Here is a 20768-nt window from a genome sequence, read left to right as displayed (position 1 = left end):
GGTGGACAGAGCTGGCTTTTTCCTGCATCACTTTCCTCTCTAGTGGCCCATGTTCTGGGCTCAACGCACATTTATCCTTTTATTACACTTTTTATTGATTTTTTTTTTTTAAATCTCCATTTCCTTAAGAATTGTAATTGCACTGTTCAAAATCTAACTTTGGTTATATCAGTACTAGCTATTAACATCATTCTTCCCTTTTCCTCTTTAATTACTGACCTTCCAAAGGCATTCAGCTAATGAAATAAAAATGCAGGCAAGTGAGAAAATATTTTCTCAGAAACTTCTGCATAAACATGCGCCACTTCCCTGTYTCTGTGGTACTTTAACTATTTCATATCTTGACAATGAATATCAGCTTTTGCTCTTCTCCATGGTTTCTTTCTTTTTTTCTTCCTCCTTCCTAATTTATATTTACATTTCTCAATCTATCAGAATTCAGAATGACCCAGGATAACAGTGAAAATGGAGCATCACAAAACAAGGATTCAAAATAACTTTAGCAAAAAAAGAATATTTGCATATATATTTATTCTGCGTTTATGCCACAAATGGCAAGAATAGGCAAAGACCATTCTCTTAAMGGCAGAGAAGTGTTGTTTTTCAGAAAATGGGAATCGGAGATTGTTTCTGCCAGTCCAGTGAGAGATTTCTGTTTTGATACAGGTAGGAAACATAGGCCAAGTTTGCTTTTGTGTTTTCTTTTGTTTTGCAACTCTGTAAGTTGGATCATTCAGGTAATTACAGCTTTACTTAAAAGAAGAGAGCCTAAGAGAGAAAATCTAAGCTGCTGTTTGTAAACACAGGGACAGGATACTTGAGGGAATTAAATTGCATGATCATTTTTATAAGGCATCTGAATCATTTTGCATTCCAACTCTAAAGCAGAAAATGATGAGTTTAATATCATATTGTAGGATGTAACTTGTAAGTCTCTCAGAAGGCAGTTATGGCAGCCAGAGATGTTTGAGCCTTGGTTGTTTGTTATTTTCTCCTTAAAGGCTGAAGCAAATGTGACTATAGGACTCAGAGCTACATCTAAATTTATTCCCATTCTTGCCTGTAGATGTTTCTGCATTATAAGCCACAGTCAGGATGGGTTCTGTTGCACAAATACTGTCAGGTACCCTTGTACCCGACTTAACACAGGATTGGTTTATGTTTTAAGTGTGTTTTTATGCACAAATGTAACATGTACATGTGCATTTATTAACCTAATTTTCCCATTAAATTTATTCTTACCTCCAAGAGAATAAATTTCAGAAGGTCAATTCTCTGCTGTTTTTCTGAAATTCCTGCCAGTTGGTGACATTATATATATTTAATAAAGTGTTAATGCTGTGATCCTGCCTAAATTGCAGGAGGCCAATAATTGCGTCAAAGGCTTCCAGCAAACCTCAGTTGAAATTTAAAGCTATTATTGTATTCTTTATTTCCTTGCCCAAGTTTGTGGTGTGACGGACTGAAATATTTCCTACATGCAAAGAACCTGTGAATATGTATGTCACAGACTCTCTCCTACACCCAGAAAAACAGTTAGAAAGAAATACCCTTATTTTACAGGAATAWATCTTAATTATCTGCAAACAGGACTTTTTCTATTTGGGATACAAGGAGGCAAACTTCTTGTTTAAAGTCCCAATGACTAGACTGCTATTGTCCGTTTTAAGTCCAGAATATCTTTGTGCTTGTGAATAAGAATATTTTTTTCTATTAAAAACGCTTATATTATGTTAACAATGCGCTGAGTTATTCTGTTCTGTAATGTTTCACTTTGATAAAATAATGAATGTGATAAGAAGAAAAGAAATATGAAACAGTGAAATACTGTTCTGATCATATACAGCAGTGTCTGGGAGTAGAATGTCTAACTGGCAATTATTATAGCTATGTTTAATAACTGACTGAATAGCATGGACAAAAATTGCAAATTTTGTCTGTATTTGGTGGGCTGAATTATATGCAATAGAAATTTCATTTGTTCAGTAGGAGGATAGGGAATAAAGACCAGAAGAACTAGTTAAAGAGTTATTGTTGTCTGACTTGGCTTTTGAAGTTGTAATGTTGTAATAAATTACAGGATGAATATTTTTAGCCATTTGTCCTAATGATGAGATATCTGTTGAATGTCATAGTTTTCAAATAAGCAGTTTGAAAGTTTAGCAATCTGTAGGTGAAGGTGATGTCTGTAAAGAATATTAGTCCATTGCTCTATATTCTGCTGTGCATCTCAATAACTTTTTATTAGTTAATATGTCCCTTTGAAGAGTTGTGTCTATTTGTACTAAAATAAACATCTTGGGTTACTGACTTCTAAGGACGTTTGTGCTTTAAAAGTATCCATTGTAACCAAATTATCTTCTTACTTCAGTATCGGATATCTGTTTTAAGAATCTACAATGTGTCCTGTTCTATGAGGATGCTGATGTGCACCTGATATCATCAAATTCTGTTTCTGATAGGAAAATTATCTTATGAAAGTTATTATTTAATTTTGCTTTTAATTTCTATATGCTTGGAGAGGAAAAAAAACCTGTGGTATTTCGTCCTGTCGATGCTAATCTTTCTCCTCAACATTGTATCTCTGGATAGCAGCTGTGTGGTTTATTGCAGTGTTGCTCCTCTATGGCACGGCATAATGTTTTGGCAGTAGTAAACAATTTATTGTATTAGAGCGAAAGACAATCAAATGTTTCTTTTCCTATGAAGCGTGGTCAGATATTGATATTGCATTAGCTAACATCTTAACATAGAAGAGGCTTAATAAGATGCGATAYTACTCTCTCTAGGCTGTTTAATTAAACTAAACAGTCGCTGTGTATTGTACATTGGTTTTCTGCCAAGGGAAAGTAAATCTGTATCATATTAGTATTGCATACTAAATGATGTTCCCCCTGCCCTGGTTAGAGACTGACTAGAAGAGCTGACGCTGCTGTCACATGAACTGCTTTTGTATTACATGGGACTTTCTTGTAGCTCAGTATTCTCCAGCTTGACTCTGCATCAAAAACAAGCTCAGTATGCAGACCAGATGCGAAGCCTGAGAGTTATACCTTGTGTTTTAGTATCCAGGGACTTTGTCTGACACTGAAGGCTACCTGCCTTGGCATCACAACCTCTTGATGCAAGTGGAATCCTCTTCTTGTGTTATCCCTGGATAGGAGACTTGAGAAGTTTTCTCTTATAGTCTCTTGGTCATGTTCCATCTTAGTCTTAATGGCTTTTATTGCAGCCTCGGTTCTGACCCTGAGGACTTAGGACACTATTCAGCTTATTGCCTGATCATCTCTTGCTTTCAGATGGTGAAAAATGAAATAAGAGGGGCCAGAGATGCCCCCATTTTTTTTTTCTTTCCTGTAATGCCAGGAGACCAGAGACGAAGGATTAAATTTAGAGTTTTATGAGGACTTGCTTTGTAATTAAGCAGATGTGGAGAAGCTGTTCCCAAAAGGATATATCGAGATTAAGAAGTTCTGCGGGGTTTTTTATTGTTGTTGTTTTTACTTTTTTTTTTCTTAAACACAATATTGAGTGTCTTTTTGCTGGCAGAAAAGATAGCTCTGCATGTAGCACCGCAGAGCCATGCAGAGATAGCCAAGCTATGACTGAACAAGCWAGTTCTGGAACTGGAAGGTGCATATTTTTATCAGTGCAGAGGCACTGAGTCCTGTGGCGCAGCAAAGGGTAGTGCCTTGGCTCTCTTGCAGCATCCTCTTCTGCATAGGTGTGCCAGGTTGCTCGGAAGAAGGTTGGATATGGGATGTGTCCAATGTGGTGGTCCGCATGCTGTATCACACAGACACCCGCAGAGAGGCAGGAAGGGCTGGATGTAGAGAACTGGTGTGTTTAGYATGGCGCTCTGATGTTGGCTCTGCGTTTACATTTAAGAGTGGCAGTCTTGCATTTGCAGGAGGCTTCATACACTTGACACACTTGACACACTTGTGATTTATCTCATGCTTAATTTTGATTTGGCTGTTGTTGCTTGTTTTCCTTCAACAGAAGATTAACTTGGAATTCTATATTGACATCCATGCCCACTCCACCATGATGAATGGCTTCATGTATGGGAACATCTTTGAAGACGAGGAAAGATTTCAGCGACAGGCTGTTTTCCCCAAGCTGCTCTGTCAGAATGCTGAAGACTTCTCCTATGTAAGTAAAGGTTTTCTTAATATATTTTTTGCTCTCAATTTTTTTTTATGATAAATTTCTCGCTTATTTGTAGTGAACTTTATTTAAATATGTCTAAGGGACTACATATTTAAATATATCTAAGGGATGTTGCCATGATTAGGCACCATCTTTACTTTTACCCTTATTCTCTCCCAAAGTAAAAATGTGATTTTATGTTTTGGTATTGCACACACACACACACACACACACACACACAGAAGCAGGAACTTCATCTTCCATGTCATTAAATCTTACATTTAGTTGAATATTAGGGCTTTCAATTCCATGTGAAATGCAGGCATTTGAGTTTGTCATGAATTAGAACAAGAAGTCCAAAGGGAACCTTTGGTCTTGATCTATTGAAACATTTAWTTTTGGTCAGAAGAAAAGATTGTGTTTTGATTAAGTGGATCACCTTTATTGTTTCAGTGTTTATATTGTATTACATTGGCAAACCTTTTGAGTTGTATATTTAAATAATGGTATAATATCAAATAGAAGCAACAAAGATAAACTTGAAAAGGTTAGAAAATTTTCTATTGAAAGTTGTGACAAAGACAATATAGGCTTTTGAAATTCTTTGATGTTGTTACCATGGAAAGCTGTTCTGCAATTTAAAGTCTGCAATTGCTTGATACATGTCCTGTACCGTGCAAGAAAGTATGTGTGTGTTTAACTCTGTGCGCTGGAAATAAGTGGCAAACACCTATAAATGAGTCAAAAAGGGGAAATGTTTTTGAAACATGTTTCAAACTGGCTGAAGATTGGTTTTGCTCTTAGTCGACTGCAGTAGCTTTACAAAAGTGAAGCATGGTCTGGTGCAGTGTGTTGCGACTTCATCCAGGAATGACTTCTTGACCCTCTCTGTAGCCTCTTCTTTTTCGTGCGCCTCTTCATTGAAGGCTGTGCAAGCTGAACATCTAAGCCACAAGCCTGCCTCCAACTGCTTGTTCACCACTACCACCCCAACTCTCCTTATGCACCCATGGAGCTGCCAGCTCAGCTTCACTGTTCTTTGCTCTGTTTTGATCTACATGCTCCAGGTTTGCTTGAGTAAACAGTCTCTTAAGTACTGTTCCTGAAGGGCACTAAGTTCTCAGTGGAAGCCTGGGTTGGCAAAGGGAAAAATCTTTAGGAAAAAGACATAGCAACCAAAAGCCAATCACTAAATAAGCAGGACAGTCTCTCCCACTTGACTCTCACTCTCCTTTCTGTGCTGTCTGGCAATCAGACAGAATCATAGAATCATTATGGTTAGAAAAGACCTTTAAGATCATCGAGTCCAGCAGTAAGCCCGTAACCACCATGCCTGCTGAACCATGTCCCCGGKTGCCTCCTTGACACGTTTCTTGAGCACTGTCARGGACAGTGACTCCACCACTTCCCTGCACAGCCAGTTCCAAGGCTTCACCACTTTCTCTGTGTARAAATTCTTCCTAACATCTAACCTCAGTCTGTCCTAGCACAACTTGAGGCCATTTCTTCTTGTCCTATCGATAGTTATTCTGGAGAAGCTACCTCCTTTCTGGTAGATGTAGAGAGCGATAAGGTCTTCCCAGAGCCTCCTCTTCTCCAGACTAAATAACCCCAGCTCCCTCAGCTGCTCCTTGTAACATCTGTGCTCCAGCCCTTTCACCATCTTGGTTGTCCTCCTTTGGACACGCTCTAGCACCTCCATGTCCTTCTYGTAGTGAGTGGCCCAAAACTGAACAYGGAATTTGAGGAGCAGCACTGAKTACAGGGGGAYGATCACTTCCCTAGTCCTGCYGGCCACACTGTTCTTGATACAAGCCAGGATGCTGTTGKCCTTCTTGGCTACCAGYAATCTTGGCCTGGATATACGTGCTGCTGGCACCTGTACTGAGCCAATGCACTGTGCAGGAAAGAACATCCCCAATTGCTCAGCACACAAGAGGGGCTTTCAGACTGCATCCCTGGAGCTTTTCTCTACTGTCCCCTCAATGCACTCCTCTCAGGGCAGCCAAGGGGCAGAGATATTGGAAAGGRAGAGAGTCACAAAGTGTCATAGAAGCAAGAGGAGTGAATGTTACTGCTGTGCCTAAGTAGGAAGGTCTGATGTCTTGTTTTCAGCTCCAGCTGTGTGGGTTATGTGGCTGGTTAGAGATATCAGGGGTGAAGTTTGCTGCTTGAAAGAGAGGCAGGGAACCCAGACCTTCCTGCATTTTCAAAAAGAGAGGAAAAAAATGTTGAAGATTAAAAATAGTGTATGTAAATATGCCCTATTGACTGCTCCAAGGGAGGGGGGAAGTGCATCGTTAACATTACCAGGCTGGTGTTTGAAAGTGTGGGAATGGACCGCTGTTGTTACTAATTAATTTTCCAAAGCTTCAGGAGGTCTCATTTACATTGTATGCTGCTGCGGCCATTTGTTGGGATTATAATACTTCAACAGCAGCACTTCAAGTGAAAACTGGCGGCTGCATGAAGTGTTGTCCATAATTGACTAGCTCCATGTCTTCACACAGCACAGAGACAATGTTCCATTATGTTATCCATTGACAGTATCATTGAAAAGATTACTCTCCTTAAAGCATCTGTCAACCTTGATTGATTTACAAGGGACAAAGAACTGAAAAGGTTTGAAGTGCGGGTGCAATTTTTGCCACCGTTTAGCATACATAATGGTTCTCCTTTGATGTCAAAAGCTCATCTTCTATTAATAATGCAGAGGGCTTTTGAATGCGGGCTACTTGTATGGAGTTCCACACTAATAACCTACTTGCTGTGAAATGGGATTCACTTTGGAGAAGCAGTCATTTGTCTGGGTTTTACATGTTCGGAATGAATCCCGACTCAAAGGGATTTCTTTCAGTGCTCTGCATGATTGCAGCTGAGCCCGGCACGAGTTAGGGAAAGCAGGCAAATCCTAGCCTGCTCTTCCAGCCGAGAATCTGGCAGGAATCACGCAGCCAGATGCAAAGGAGCATGAACAACAAGCCTAAGATGATGCGATCAAATGCCTTGTGCCGTTTTGTCTGGCAACCTTCTATTAATATACTTTAGAGTGCATTTCATGCCTGGGCTGCTTTCTTCACCTGTCATTTCCAATAGGCCTTTTTTATTTAAATGACAGCATCCAAGGGAGATTGGTGATTAGAGTAGGGGATGGATAGGGGATTTGTGCTTGCATGCCTGTTGTGGGACCAAAGGCAAGTCACCTAATGCCTTTGTCTCCTATCTGTTGAGCAAAACACACAGTACTTGTGTTGACTGCTGTTTGCAGGTGGAAGTTGTGTGAGAGGCCAGAAATTCCTTACTTGTATTCCAGTTTGGAAATGGGGCTCTGTCTGTTTCTTGGAGATGAGCATGTGAAGAAGAGAAATGTTAGGATTTTTCCTTCCTACGAAGTACACAAGAGGGGGAGAGATTCCTGGGCAGCTCTCTGTGGTGGGGAGAAAGGACAAATTCTGTAAGGAATACATAGTTGATGTTTTCGAGGTTTTAACGGGATGTTTTTAAACATTAGGGAGTAAATATAATCTATACGAAARCTCTAACAGTGAGAGCTGACAAGCTCTTTTGAAGGGCTGACTCACTGTGTTTCAGGAGCAGCTGTTGACACCGTGTCTGAGTGCTTTACACACAAGCCATGGCTGGGAGTTGTTTGGAGTGGTGTTCTTCATTTGACCTTCTTCATTCTGGAGAGTGGATTAGTCATAATGACCAGGCACAAGCACTTGAATGTTTCAAGACACTGCTAGTCGTAGGGGTGGCTAATTTAGAACTTTGTGACTGGGAGAGAGGAGAACATCTGCTGTCTGTGGTTCGTTTAGAAGAAATAACTACAGYCACCCTCTCATGGATTTATTATTTCTTAAAAGTTGCTTTATGATTAAATGAAGAAGATAGCCTGGAATACTTGACTGAATCTTTCAGGTGTTTTGGACTCAGAACTGGGGATACTTGAGATATATTTGAGTTCTTATTTCATTTTCTCTGCTCCTAGTAGTTTCCTTAAAAACAATTCATCAACCTTTGTGTGACTTTGGTTAGATAGAAACCCTGATTAAGACTTGCGATCAYGTTATTTTGGGCACTGGGTAACTAGGGAGAAAGACAGTCCACAGCTCCAAAAATTTCCACTCATACTGGGAAAGAGGCAGAGAGTGGATGGGAAGGGACTTGCTTGGGGAAATTAAAGACTAAACCACAGGTTGCCCAGGTGCTGTTCCAGTGTCTTTGTCACCACTTCCTTCTCCATGTTTGGCAGCACGCTGCTTGCTCAGCAGTGCTGCTTGACTTAGATGGCTTCCTTTGGGTAAGCCTGTGGTTAAGACCAGTATCATAATACAGTCTCCTAATACATCACTTTTCTGAGGGCATCATTGTCTCAGCATGGTGAGAAAACTCAAACATGGAATGACTGGGATTGGGGCTTTTTTTAGCCTGGAGGCCTAAAACTCAGTAAAGTAAAGGAGTCCAAGTAAAGAAGTCAAATGTTGCTCTCAGTTTTCCTTTCCTATTGCTTTCCATTTATCCTTATACCCTAGGTCTGTTCTCTTCTCATTTGCAACACACACAGGTGCGCACACATGCACACACCAAACAAAAACACCTTTTCTGGGAGAAAAAAAAAAAAAAGACCCTTGTTCCAGAAGGTTATGTTCAGGTGAGTTTTGTTAACATCATGCAAGATTAACAGATCTCCTCAGAAATATCTTAAAACTGGAGCACAACAAATGGTCCTACATTCTATTTTGTTGTCTTGTACCAGGGCATTTCCAGGAAGACAAATACAGCTATTTTTTGCTTTATTGCCCCTCTGGGATAGATTTGTGTTTGCTGCTTTTTGGACATGTCGCTCCATACATGTTGTTTTTTTGGTGATTTTTTGTTTGTTTTTTTGTTTGGTTTTTTTTCCCCTCTCCTGGGGTTTGGGATGTGAGGAGAGAGAGGAAATGTGTTTCTGGTGACACAGAGAACAGAYTGCAAAGTCCGTGCTTCTGCACATTGGCATTGGCCTCACAAGAGTTTTGCCCTCTGGAGAGTCATGGCTAAATGAAACTGCTCCATTACATAGTGCTGAAGCAGTCCACSCCTCTTTGTACACAGAGAGCTGAATTAATTTGTATTGCAAAGAAAAGCAAAAGAAGAGAAAAAAAAAGTGTTCAAGTAAATGGATTTTCTTTCACTACCTTCTTGCCATGTTGTTTGTGCACATGCAAGTTGACAGTCCCCCCTCCCTCCCCATACAGGAAGAAATTCTGAGTATCCATAGAAGAAACAACTTTTCCTAGCATTTTTTATGGCATATTCTTGAAGACCATCATCAGTCTTACCTAATGTCAACTAGCTGCGAGCAGGTGACAGCATCCCAGAGTGGCACAAATGAAAGGAGCTCCTTTACATTCAAATGGAAGCTACCTCCCTTACAGAGACCTGCAAATTTAACTTGCCTGGAACAAGCTGTGCAGTGGARGAGGAGGAGAAAAGGAGCTGAAAATCGAACCCCTGCTTCCCTCCCAGGACCTCTTTCTGGGTATTATTACTTTGACTGGGTGATAATATTAATATAGATTGCATTCAAATCTGGGTCAAAGAACTCTGTTCCTGGAGCAGTGTGAGATCCCAGGAGGSGTTTGAGTAATGGGCTCTGCTGGGCTGCCCTGGGAGCAGTGTACCTGCATGCTGCTCCTCCTCAGGACCTGTAATTTCCCCTTCTAGACCTAGAAGCRAGCTGAGCATCTCCCTGTCACAGAACAAACCACTTTTCCTGCAGACTATTCAAAGCAGCCGTATGTGCAATGGTCGTATTTCCCTTTCTGCTTCTCATTGTCCTAAGTTTGTGTCATTTGTATAAATGATTATGAAAGCACTCCCAGGAGACCACACACACGCTCATAAAGCCATTGTAAAGCGAAACATTGCAGGCTATTGCTAGAGGCTATTTTATTGTATATTTTGAGGAAACGTCTCGTTTTCTACTGACAAATAGGGAAACTGAGAACTCCAGAGACACGAGTTATTTTCTAAATGGTGTGATTATTCTGTTGAGYTTAGGCTAGGAAATGCCAGCTTTGGCATCTTTGGGGAAGAATGTGCTCTGAGAAGCAGAGGTTGCTTCTAGTTAAGAAAAACAGGGGAAAAAAATCTTTTTTTTTTTTCATTGTTGCCCTGAAGCATTTGCAGTTCACTTATATTTATATATCACTGGTTGGAGCTTGAGCTGGTTCTTTAAGGGAGGATAGGCTCCAGACTAATTCTGTTTTCTTGGCAGTGGATCTGGGCATAGGTTATGGTCAAGTAGGCGGCTTTGTCACACTTGTCTAAGTGCACTTCTAGGAAGAGGGAAAGCAGGGTTTGTAAAGGAGGAGTTGAGAGGTCCTAAGGAAGAGTGCTCTGGAAACACAGCATTGTCTGGAGTGGCAGAGGCTGCTGGTTAAAGGAGTTCCAGGCTGAGTTTGCTCAAAGCATGACTGAAATCTGCCTCTTTTTTTTTGTTTTTCCTGAGTAGGTTTTGGTGGGCTGCTGAGTTCTGTCTGGAATCCTTTGACTGACAGTGTCAAGATCTTGTGTAAGGTCACTGTCTCTCTGCTTTGCCTGGGTGCATGATGTTGCTTAAGAAGTTTTCTCAGAGAGCTGCTCATCTGAGTGGCTCAGTTCTCTGAGTGTTTTCTGCAAATGTAGAGAGTTGGAAGGCTAAGGGGGTTGACAACATGTGCTATGCTTCTCTTGCTACACCTTATGAATCRGAGATCCTACTTCAGGGATTCTGCAGAGGGTTTGAACTGTGAACTCTAGACACCATCCTGGATCCTGGAAACCAGCAGCTGCCCTGTGGATGCAGTGCCTGAGATATTTAGACCCACTGCTGTCCTTTGRTTGTAAGCACGGGGCTCTATATTTTTCATTTGGCTTCTTATTTCGTTAGCTCCTACGATGAAGACAATGAACTTATCAAGCCTTGTCCATGCCGTAGCACTCAGGGAGGCAGCTGCTCTGAGCGTAACTCAAATCAGTGTGTGGGAAGTTGAATCCTATGGAATGGTGAAATGCAGGCCAATCCCTAAGCTGGTAAATCCCACATAACTAGTCCAGGGTGCAGAGCATAGGCAGGGGGCTGCAGAGACCTCCACGAGGTCAGGAGCTATATGGCAGAACACTGTATGGAGCAGAGCATGGATTTTGTTGAGCAGGAAAGTACAGCTACCATAGTTCTTGCAGGTGAACATCTAAAACCCTAAAGTGTGAAACCCAATTTACTTTTTAACCACAGTTTCAGAAAGCAGTGTTCATTGGATAGTTTTGTTTTTAAGGCACAAGATGAGAGCTTATAAAGGGCATTAGCCCTTCTGCTAATGACCATGCAAATATGTGGTTTTTGTCAGCAAGCTTAAGCAAGCATGACGGCAAGACACATGGGAGGGATGGGGAGAGGGGACAATCTGATATTCCTTCACCGCAAATTACAGGGATAATGGAGCGTCTCAGGGAGCAGATGTATGTATGGTGACAAAGTACCTTTAAAACATTATTTCTCCAATGAGAATTGCCCTTTAAAGCATGATGGGTTGGTGCTGGGCATGATGTGTGCATGGTAGTCCTGCAATGTGAGGCAGTGTTTAAGGAGGGTGATTGCTGGCTATTTTCCATTGAGCAGCAGAATGAAAGAGGAATTATCCAAGTAATAGAATCTATGAAGATGTTGTCGGATTTGAGAGCATTTGGCTCTTGCCTTTTCAGTTTTGGACTTAACATTTTTCTGTTCTAAGGACTGGGCAAACAGGTTCAAATCAGATAAGAGCCTTCTCAGAACACCTCAGACTTCTGCAAACTGATTTCTTTAGTTCAGAGAAAAGTGTTCCTTTGGTAAAGCCAAGTTTTGTTACCCCTCTCAGTGCTTCCACTAATCTCAAAAGTTATAAAACAAAATGCAATCAACTAAGGAGTGTGAGAGCCCTTTCCATAGCGGTATCAGCCTGATCTATCTCTCCTCAGGTAGTTAAAAAAATCCCCAAATAAAAGTATCCCTCTTTGAAATGACTCTGAAAAATTCAAATCCTCTTCTTCCCAAATTTCAGTAGTCACAAATGAAGTACATTTCTGTGCATCAGAAACACAGCAAAACTGCAAGGTGAGATGAGTCAGCAAGCAATTTTGAGCTCTATTCCCAGCTCATCACGTCTCTGCTCCCAGAATCCTTCCTCTTTACCTGCTGCCTCCTTCAGATCAGCTTTTTGCTACCATCTGCCTTTGGGATATTTTTATTTTATTTTTTTAACAATCCCATCCACAGTTCAGATGCTAGCTGTAGCTAGTTTACAGAATAAATCAGAAGAGGGCTGCCCGGTAAAATGCTCCCAAATGCCATGATTTCCATGTTTCCAGACACAGTTGTCATGGAGCTGGTAGACTATCACAAAGAACACTAACACACCCGCTTTCCAGGCTGTTAAAACAGTTAATGAAGCTGCTGAGAGATGGGTATGAGGGAAGAGTTAAGTTGGCTTGAGAAGTGGGAAGTTTCCTCGGTGCCTCCAGGAAGGCAGGGAGATTTTGCTGGTGATATAGCTTGATGGGCCACCAGCTGMGAGAGTGGCAGGGTTAAAGCAGCCACTGCTGGACGTGCTGCAGCAGTAATTAGTTTACCCACATGGGGAAAGCGAGCTGCCGGTTGCGCCCCTCTTATAGAGCACTGCAGAGTGGCTAGCAGAAGAGTCACTATATATAATGTCACTGTTTACAGTCTTCCATGGCAAAGAATTCAAAGCCAGTGCATTTCTGTGCTCTCTTTCTAACTTGAATAAAACCTYCTAGAAAATGGGAGTCAGTTGGAGCTGATAGCGTAAAACTCTTCGCTGGGAGGGATTTGACAGCATCTGGGCTCCAATCCATTTCCCAATGGCACGTCTAAGCTTCCTTGATGGCAACTCTGTCATTCTTTCTTTCAAGTGTGCTAACTACTAATTTTTTTTTCATATTACCTTATTTTTTGCTACATTGGTGCAATGAGTGTAGGGCTTGTAGAGCCCTAGATCTGCTTTAGAAATAAAGCTTCCTTTTTAGCTGTGAGAACGGCATCAACGGATAACTGGTGAGGTTGTAATTGCATCCTGATTACCCTTGGCCATTGCTGGTGCTGATGGTTGAAGAATATGAAGCAATTTGTATGCGTAATCCCAGTTTACCCCGGTAGGTAAAGTGCTTATTGCTTAACCACTGAATGAGCAAAATGTGGGGAGCTTTTTTTGCTTTAAGAGTAGTTAACTTCTCTATTGTGAAATACATCTTAATTTCCAAATGGAAATGGCATATGGTCACTCAGTGTGTTTTTAATTATGTGTTGTAATACAAAACTATTCTTTAATTATGAATCCCTCTCTATTAGTTGTCCCTCTTCTCTAGGGAGGATTTCCTAACAAGATTCTCTGATTTTCGTGGGCATACAGCTGAACATGCARTCCTTTTATAAAACTCTTCCTGGACCTACATCATCTCTCCATATAGACCAATGGGAGATTTTCATTATTCTGATTTTTTTGCAGGTGTTATGTATTTAAGGGCAAATGATTGTGGGTGAATCATGCACACCACTCAAGAATTTGAAGCTATATACAGTTTGTGGGCACAAATGCAATGAACTATTTTGCAATCGATGTGAATAGTTGATAAAATGTAAGGTTTAGCTGCTGTTTATAGAATGTGTTGGATTTTAGAAGAACCCTAGACTTTTTTTTTTTATATTAGAAACTCATCTTTCTTAATCTGTCAGAGCCTATGACCGGATTTCAGGCTGGCTGATGGTTTCTTTCCTACTTCTTCTCTGAGTCACCTGTATCTCGTAGTTTCCTTTCTGTCTGCATTGGAGAAATGTCTTGGGATTGATCGTGAATGATGTGCAGCCTATAGCCAGGCTGCCCTGCTGCAAAACCTGTAAGGCCTGACCTGCACTGCAGTCRCACCTTGATCCCCTTTTCCTCCAGACATGTTGAGCAGGTTCAGAGAAAGACCAAGTTCCATTTCCCCAGCAGGTCCTGTGTGATGGACTAACAGCTTTTGCACTTTGTTCTTTTGGCCCGTCTTCAGTGAAAAGTAGAGCTGAAGCACCCACCTTACACTCACTGGATATTGTGCCTAGCTTACACTCTTACCTGTTTTGGCATCTCCTGTGACATCTCTGCAGAAACCAGTGGGCTCCTGTTTCTTCAGACTCGCTGTGTTTTGACCCCATTTTTTTCCCCTTTTGCCCCTTTTTTCCCTTCCTTTGCTTCCTCTCCTGTGAATTTTCTGTTCCCATGTCAAACCACACATGCCTTGGCAAGGAGGTCCTGCCCCTGGACCTCCTAGAATTTGCATACATTTTTTTTTTGTATTGCCTTCCCATGCACCTCATCGTCTGCTGCAATACCTGGGAGTAAGGCCCATAAGAATTACAAATTTCTCCACACTGCCTGCTCTTGCTTTTCCCAGTAAGGAAACCAGTCATTTAGAAAGTGTTCCACAGAGCATGGAGAAATGGAGTAAGATCTGATAGCGAGGCCTGGGGAAGCTGCCACTGATGCCCGAGATGTGGAGTGAGGGTGCCCCTCGAGGCTCCCAAGTGTGTGCAATTTTCCAGGTGTAATTTCCTGTGGAGGTTCTAGGCAGGGGGATTCTTCATTCTTCCTTCTATGCTGTTTTAACATGGGGCTCTTGCTGCTTGGCACCTCCAAACCTTGTAGATATCTGTTTCCTTAGTGAATTTTCTTGAAGGAACTGGAAAGCAGAATGATTCCATGAGGTTTAATGTATCTGTGTGTTTTAATAATGATTTACTCTTTATTTTATACAAATATCCCTATTGAAGAACTTCAAAGTCTTTGATGTTTTCCTTCTTTCCTCCCCACAGATTTTGCACTTTTTGCTGCTGCTGTTGTTGACACTCCCATGCAATTCAGCCTTGGAGAAATAAATATTTGTTTAGCTGTTCTCCTACTGTGCCTTCTCAGTGCATTTGCTTAATGATGACTTTAGTTCAGCTTAGCAAGAGTTCTAGGGCAATAGATTCTACCGGAGAAATAACGGAGCTGTTTATAGACAACCTCACCTGCAGTTTTTCCCTGGCACCTCCTGCCTCATTTTCTCCACAGATTAGGATTTGTTTAAATAAATGCGCACACAAAAGGCTCTTTTTTTTTTTTGCCATGATCATACACTGCTTTTCATAGCCTTTGTTTCAGCATGTCAGTTGCCAAGATCAGCTCTGGTGAGGAATCAGTGTTTTGCCTGTTTATTTCCCCATTCCATTTATCTTGACTTGAAACAGAGAGTGGAAGGTTGGAGAGAAATGAAACAGAGAGGTTCAGCCAGCCTTTCTTGACATTATTTGAATTTTCCTCAATTTTCATGAATCCTGAATTTTCTTTTTTTCATCTGTTAAGTCACATTCTGGCTGGTAACAGTTGCTCTAAASCCAAGCATGAACCACTGTTACAAAACCTGCATGCATTCATATTTCTAAGTTTTATGGTGTCTTTCCTCTGCCTCAACCTCCCCACRTCAAATCCAAGATCCTATCTTTTGCTGAAGACATCAAGTTGGTCTCTGCACTCAGAAGAAAGATTTTTTGAAAATGCTGACAAAGTTAATCTCCAAAAACATTTATGTACTTAAAAGGTGCTGGCTTCTTTTTTCTGAAAATTCAGCATTGCGTGGCAAAGAAATGAACAGGTGATCCCATTAAGATTATTGTCATTTCAAGTAATTTTGGACAGGTGAAACTGGAACCCTTAAAAAAATCATAAAACATTATATAAAAATAAGCACTAGAGAGGTCCAAATTTTGTGGGTTTTTTTGTGTATTTCATCCATTTGAAAAACTTCCTTCAAATTATTTGAACTACTTATTCCTATTTCTGAAATATGGCAAGTATAATTTTGCCATTAACTAAATTAAATTTCTGAGCTCTTTTCTGCCAGAAAACCAAAATCACTTCAGTGAAGTAATAAATCAGACTCTTTCTCTTCCTGTATTTCTAGCTGATAAGATTTCATTTTATAGGAGAAATTGTCTTTTATTAGGTCCTGAGTACATGATCTGACAGTTTTGCAGCTGAGTTTCTTTTGACTACTATCACTCGAGTCCTCAACATCTTTTTTTTTGTTGTTTTTTTTTTCCCTATGGTTGTTTTAGGGCTTTTTTTTTTTTTTTTTTTTTTTGGTATGATATTCAGAGCCTCCTCCATAATGATGATTCATCTCATACTGTGTCATCAGCAAATTTTGTTGGCATAGTTTTTTTTTTTTTTTTTTGGTATGATATTCAGAGCCTCCTCCATAATGATGATTCATCTCATACTGTGTCATCAGCAAATTTTGTTGGCATAGTCCTCTCTTATCATTCCCAGCACTATAATGAAAATATTACATAAAACTTTTCTCAAGAATCATTTTTGAGGAATTCAACTAGTAACTTTCCTCTAGACTGATAGAAATAATGGGAAATAGAGCTGGAAAACATCTCRGGTCTGAACAGTGACCCAAAGACAGGATGAGCTACATCAGACTGGGCCAATCTGTCCCTAAATATTGTTGATGGAGCAGTTCTATCCCTCTTGCCTGCCCTAAATTCCTTCTCTGACGCTTYTCTCATCTCCCTTGTGCTTAGTCTGTGTGTCCCGTGAGTGCTACTGCTGTTCAGACCACAACTCTGTGCTTGGACACTTACATTGTTGTCTCCCTTTGCACTTGTGTTCAGCAACTGATGCTTTCACCTATTTAATGTTCTACCTCAGATGTTCACTTTAGCAGGAGGCATGAGGACTTTTCCTCCCTCAGACCTTTGCAATTATTTTATTTCATATTTCAATTTAACAATTTATTTCTCTTTAAAACCTTTTGAATGCTGTACCTCTCTGTCATGTAAGTATACAGAATATCCTTAAGGTTTTGCTATCTATTATGGAAAAAAATTGATGTTATGTGTGTAGCAGAATACATTTACCACAAAGCTGAATATTGTGCTACTACAAAGACTGCGAGTCCCATTTAGAAACTCCTACGTATAATGTTAATAAGAAACCCAATTCCATCTTATTCTAATTAACCTATAAAGCCTTCCTTTTTATAACGTGAGAGAATTCAAAACATTCAGAATACTAATAAACCACAGATATTTCTGTTCTTTATATCTTCTGGTATATAGTATTCATCAAGAATTGTTCATTTCAGTGCTAGTATGATTTTTTTTTTATCAATCTTGGAGTTTAACATTTTGAACTTTTTTCAAATAAAATTCTCATTTTCCTTTTTTTTTAATAAAAGGTGGACAATACATACTAACATTGCATTAGAAAAAAAAGGAGCTGAAGATTCAATAGGAAGATGGAGATAGCTCACAGAATTCACAGTAGACATGATGACTGAGCTGTAAGCTATGTTAAGAATCCTTTATGTTTCTCTGGCAATGTAAAAATCTTAAAAAGAAGGAGATATTAAAGCGTTTCATGCAGCAAATCCAAGTTAGTCCTACTAAGCGTTTTCCTGTGGTCATTAGCTTATGCAAAGCCCAGACTGACTCGGTCTGATAGTTATGAGGTTTCTGATAGGGTCTGATAACCAAAATGAAATCAGATTCTGTTTTTCTGCCTAGTTGGTAGTAACAGGCTCTGAGACTTCAGTGGACCTGAAGATGAGCTCTCCTTTAGTCTCCAGATGTCAGACCTTCAAAGCAGAGCTAAAACTTATTGATGGAAATATTCAGAGTCCTCCCATCCACCTCTGAAATGAACAATCTTAAAGCAGTCGGGTTCTTAAAGCCAGATCTTCAGTGACAGCAGAAAATACTGCATTTTACACTGTGCTGCTAATGCCATAAAATAGTTCAATATATTTTTCTGTCCAGAGAGCAACACACAGTTAACATTTAAGTTAGTGAAGTAGAAATTTGTGTGACCTAATTTAAGAATCAGTCAAATGTCTTAGGTGAGAAAGTTTGACTAAAATTAAAATGCCACTGGATTTCTGTTTTGCTTAAAAGAGTCCAGCGAAATGGAGGGTGATGGGAAAATGGTTATGGAAAATTAGTGCTGAGGAAGAACCCACTTACACAGCTAAACTTTTTAAAATGGAGGGTCTGGAGAGTCCCCTTTGTCCTTTTGCATAGGACAGAGTTTCTTTAAGTATTAGACAAGAGTAGGGAAGAAGAAAATCTCCTGTGCAATCTAAATGAAGTGTGAATTTTTGATATTTTCTAATTTTATTAGCCTACGTCCCAGCACTACCCTCATCCCACCCATGAATTCTCCATCTCTATGTTCTTCCTCTTGCAGTCCAGTACATCCTTCAACCGTGATGCTGTGAAGGCAGGGACAGGACGGCGTTTTCTTGGTGGGCTCTTAAATGACACATCCTACTGCTACACGCTGGAAGTCTCCTTCTATAGCTACATCGTGGGAGGAACGACTTCTGCTGTTCCCTACACAGAAGAAGCATGTATCCTTTTGCAATCCAGGGTCCTGCTGCAGTGCTCATGATCTGGACACTTAAGGTAAATGCTTCTATCTCAATGAGAGTTTGTGGCGATAGGAACACACAAGTGGATATGTGAGTCTGTTCTTGATGCTTTAATTTCCCTCATATTGATTCTCCATAGTGTGGAAATTCAAGAAGAGGAAGACATATTAGATCAAATAAGCCATCTCCCTCTTGTGGGAGATTGTCTGAGACACTYGTTATAGAAAGTGGACCTGGAGAGCTTCTGATCCATTCCCTTCCACATTCCTCCATTTGTTTCTTAATTTCCCTTCTTATCCTTTCATTATCCCCGTATTTTATTGTTGTTTTAATAGCAAGTCTAGAGTGCATCTTTGGCACTGAGCTAAAACATATTCCTGGAGTTAAGCCACAGTCAGAAGACTCCAAAGTGTCCATTAAGTTCTGCCGCTGCCTCCAGGCCAGATCTTTAGTACTGGTTTTCAAGGAAATAGCAAGCCAACTCTGCAAACAAAACTGACAAAGTTGTCCACATTTTTCAGGGCTCAAATAGAACCAATCCCACATTCCTTAAAAAAAAAAGCAGGGGAAGGGGAACAGAGGAAGCAATATATATCCTTCTAAGTCAGCTCTCAACATAACAGTTCGTAGAAATTCTTCTGACTGGTCTTGTGGTCTGTTTTTATATTTTTCTTTTTGTTACTGTGCTTGGTCAAATATCCAATGCCTAGACATTAGTCTTGGGTGTATTGTTTCTTTTTCTCATTCTATCTTGGTAACTTTTTGAAATATCCACAGGTTTGGAAACAGTGCAGAGAGGGAAAAAAATATGAGCTGTGATTGCCTATTTACATTTCTGCTGCATTTCTGAAGTTAGAGAAGGTTTACAGTTTTAGGGTACTGATGGGAAATTCTTCATTGAAGAATTCATAATTCTTCATTGTCCATGCCTACATGCACACTGTGGGTGGAAGAAGAATGAGAAATGGGAAGCAAGGAAAGCAGTTCTTAACTATTGGGGTTCAACTTCTTTACTGGAACGGATGTGGAAAGTGGGGAATGAAAAGGGGCTGAATTTGTGAGGGTGATGTAGCAAACATATGACTTCATTTTGCCCTGAAATGTTAACTGTTTTTGAGGAACAGCTTCTTTCAGCATATGTGTACATGCAGGATCTAGTCACTGCAGATGAAATTATCATGTCATGTCATTAGCTTAGTTTTATGGATTGGTTTTATTACGTTGGTACTTTGGCCTTTTAAGAACATGCATCTTAGTTTCATCTTAAATTTTCCTCCTCACTTCATTCTCATTGCACTGACAACTGCTTATTTATCCTCCTTTTAAAGGTCTCATTTATCAAGAAAGATTTTTGCAATGAAGGGTGGAAAGAGCTGCTCTACAAATGAGATCATGCTTCCCTTAAATATGTTTTCCTTGGTGACTTGTATGTCATGCTGGCTCGGTTCCCTTTTCCACATAGATTTTTTTTGAGGGGGAGGGTAGTAGTGAACCATCAAGGATTGGCCTGTTTGGGTGAAGAAAGAGTAGACACTTGTCCTGGTGCTTTGGAGCAGTSCTCTCTGCTTGTGTCTTATGGTTTCCTGGCATTTTTTTCTTGGTGGGTTTTATTTTTTCCTTGTCAAAAGAGGGATTCTATCCAGAATGTTGCTTATCCTCATGCATGCAGCATCCTATTTATAGGAGTAAAGGGGCTGCCTGAGGAGGACTCTGGGCTGGTCTGGTCTGACCAGCCTGAGTGGCTGGGTTTAAAGCACACCCTGTTCTGGCAGGGAAGTTTTTGCTCTCACAAAAGTGCTTGTGACCAGAAGTAAAACAATTGCAAAAGATTCCAATTTAAAGTAAGCATCTCTTCCAAGCTATTTGCAAGTCACGGATTAACTAACGCTCAGAGGTTTTAATGGACCTGAACCAAAGACACAGGCAGGCAGTTCATATTGGGCTCCAAGGACGGGTGTGCTGCTCTCAGCTCTCAGTGCGCAGGCAGCAAGTCAAGCAAATAGATGCAGTGAATACAGTCAGCCCAAACACCGTGAACTGGTAGGGAAAGCATTGAGGAAACCTGCCTTCACAGACCTATCTCTTAGGGCTTTGTTCGTCCCACTCTGATCTCTGGGTTTAACAGAAACTGGATCCAG

General features: G+C 40.4%; 1 protein-coding gene across 1 annotated transcript in view; it reads left to right on the top strand.

Moving 5' to 3' along the window:
- Positions 1 to 18650, top strand: part of LOC112959750 (cytosolic carboxypeptidase 6-like) — a gene marked incomplete at its 5' end in the record, with an annotated part of 175890 nt that extends 157240 nt beyond the window's left edge. The window contains 2 exons of the mRNA XM_026053846.1: positions 4003 to 4155; positions 18447 to 18650. Coding sequence (XP_025909631.1) covers positions 4003 to 4155; positions 18447 to 18650 — 357 coding nt within the window. The remainder of the gene's footprint in view (positions 1 to 4002; positions 4156 to 18446) is intronic.
- Between the last annotated feature and the right edge of the window lie 2118 nt (positions 18651 to 20768).

Source organism: Nothoprocta perdicaria, unplaced genomic scaffold (genome assembly GCF_003342845.1).
Source record: "Nothoprocta perdicaria isolate Ctin4 unplaced genomic scaffold, notPer1 scaffold_0, whole genome shotgun sequence".
In the NCBI taxonomy this organism is placed as follows: Eukaryota; Metazoa; Chordata; class Aves; order Tinamiformes; family Tinamidae; genus Nothoprocta; species Nothoprocta perdicaria.
This window is presented reverse-complemented; position numbering and strand designations above follow the sequence as displayed.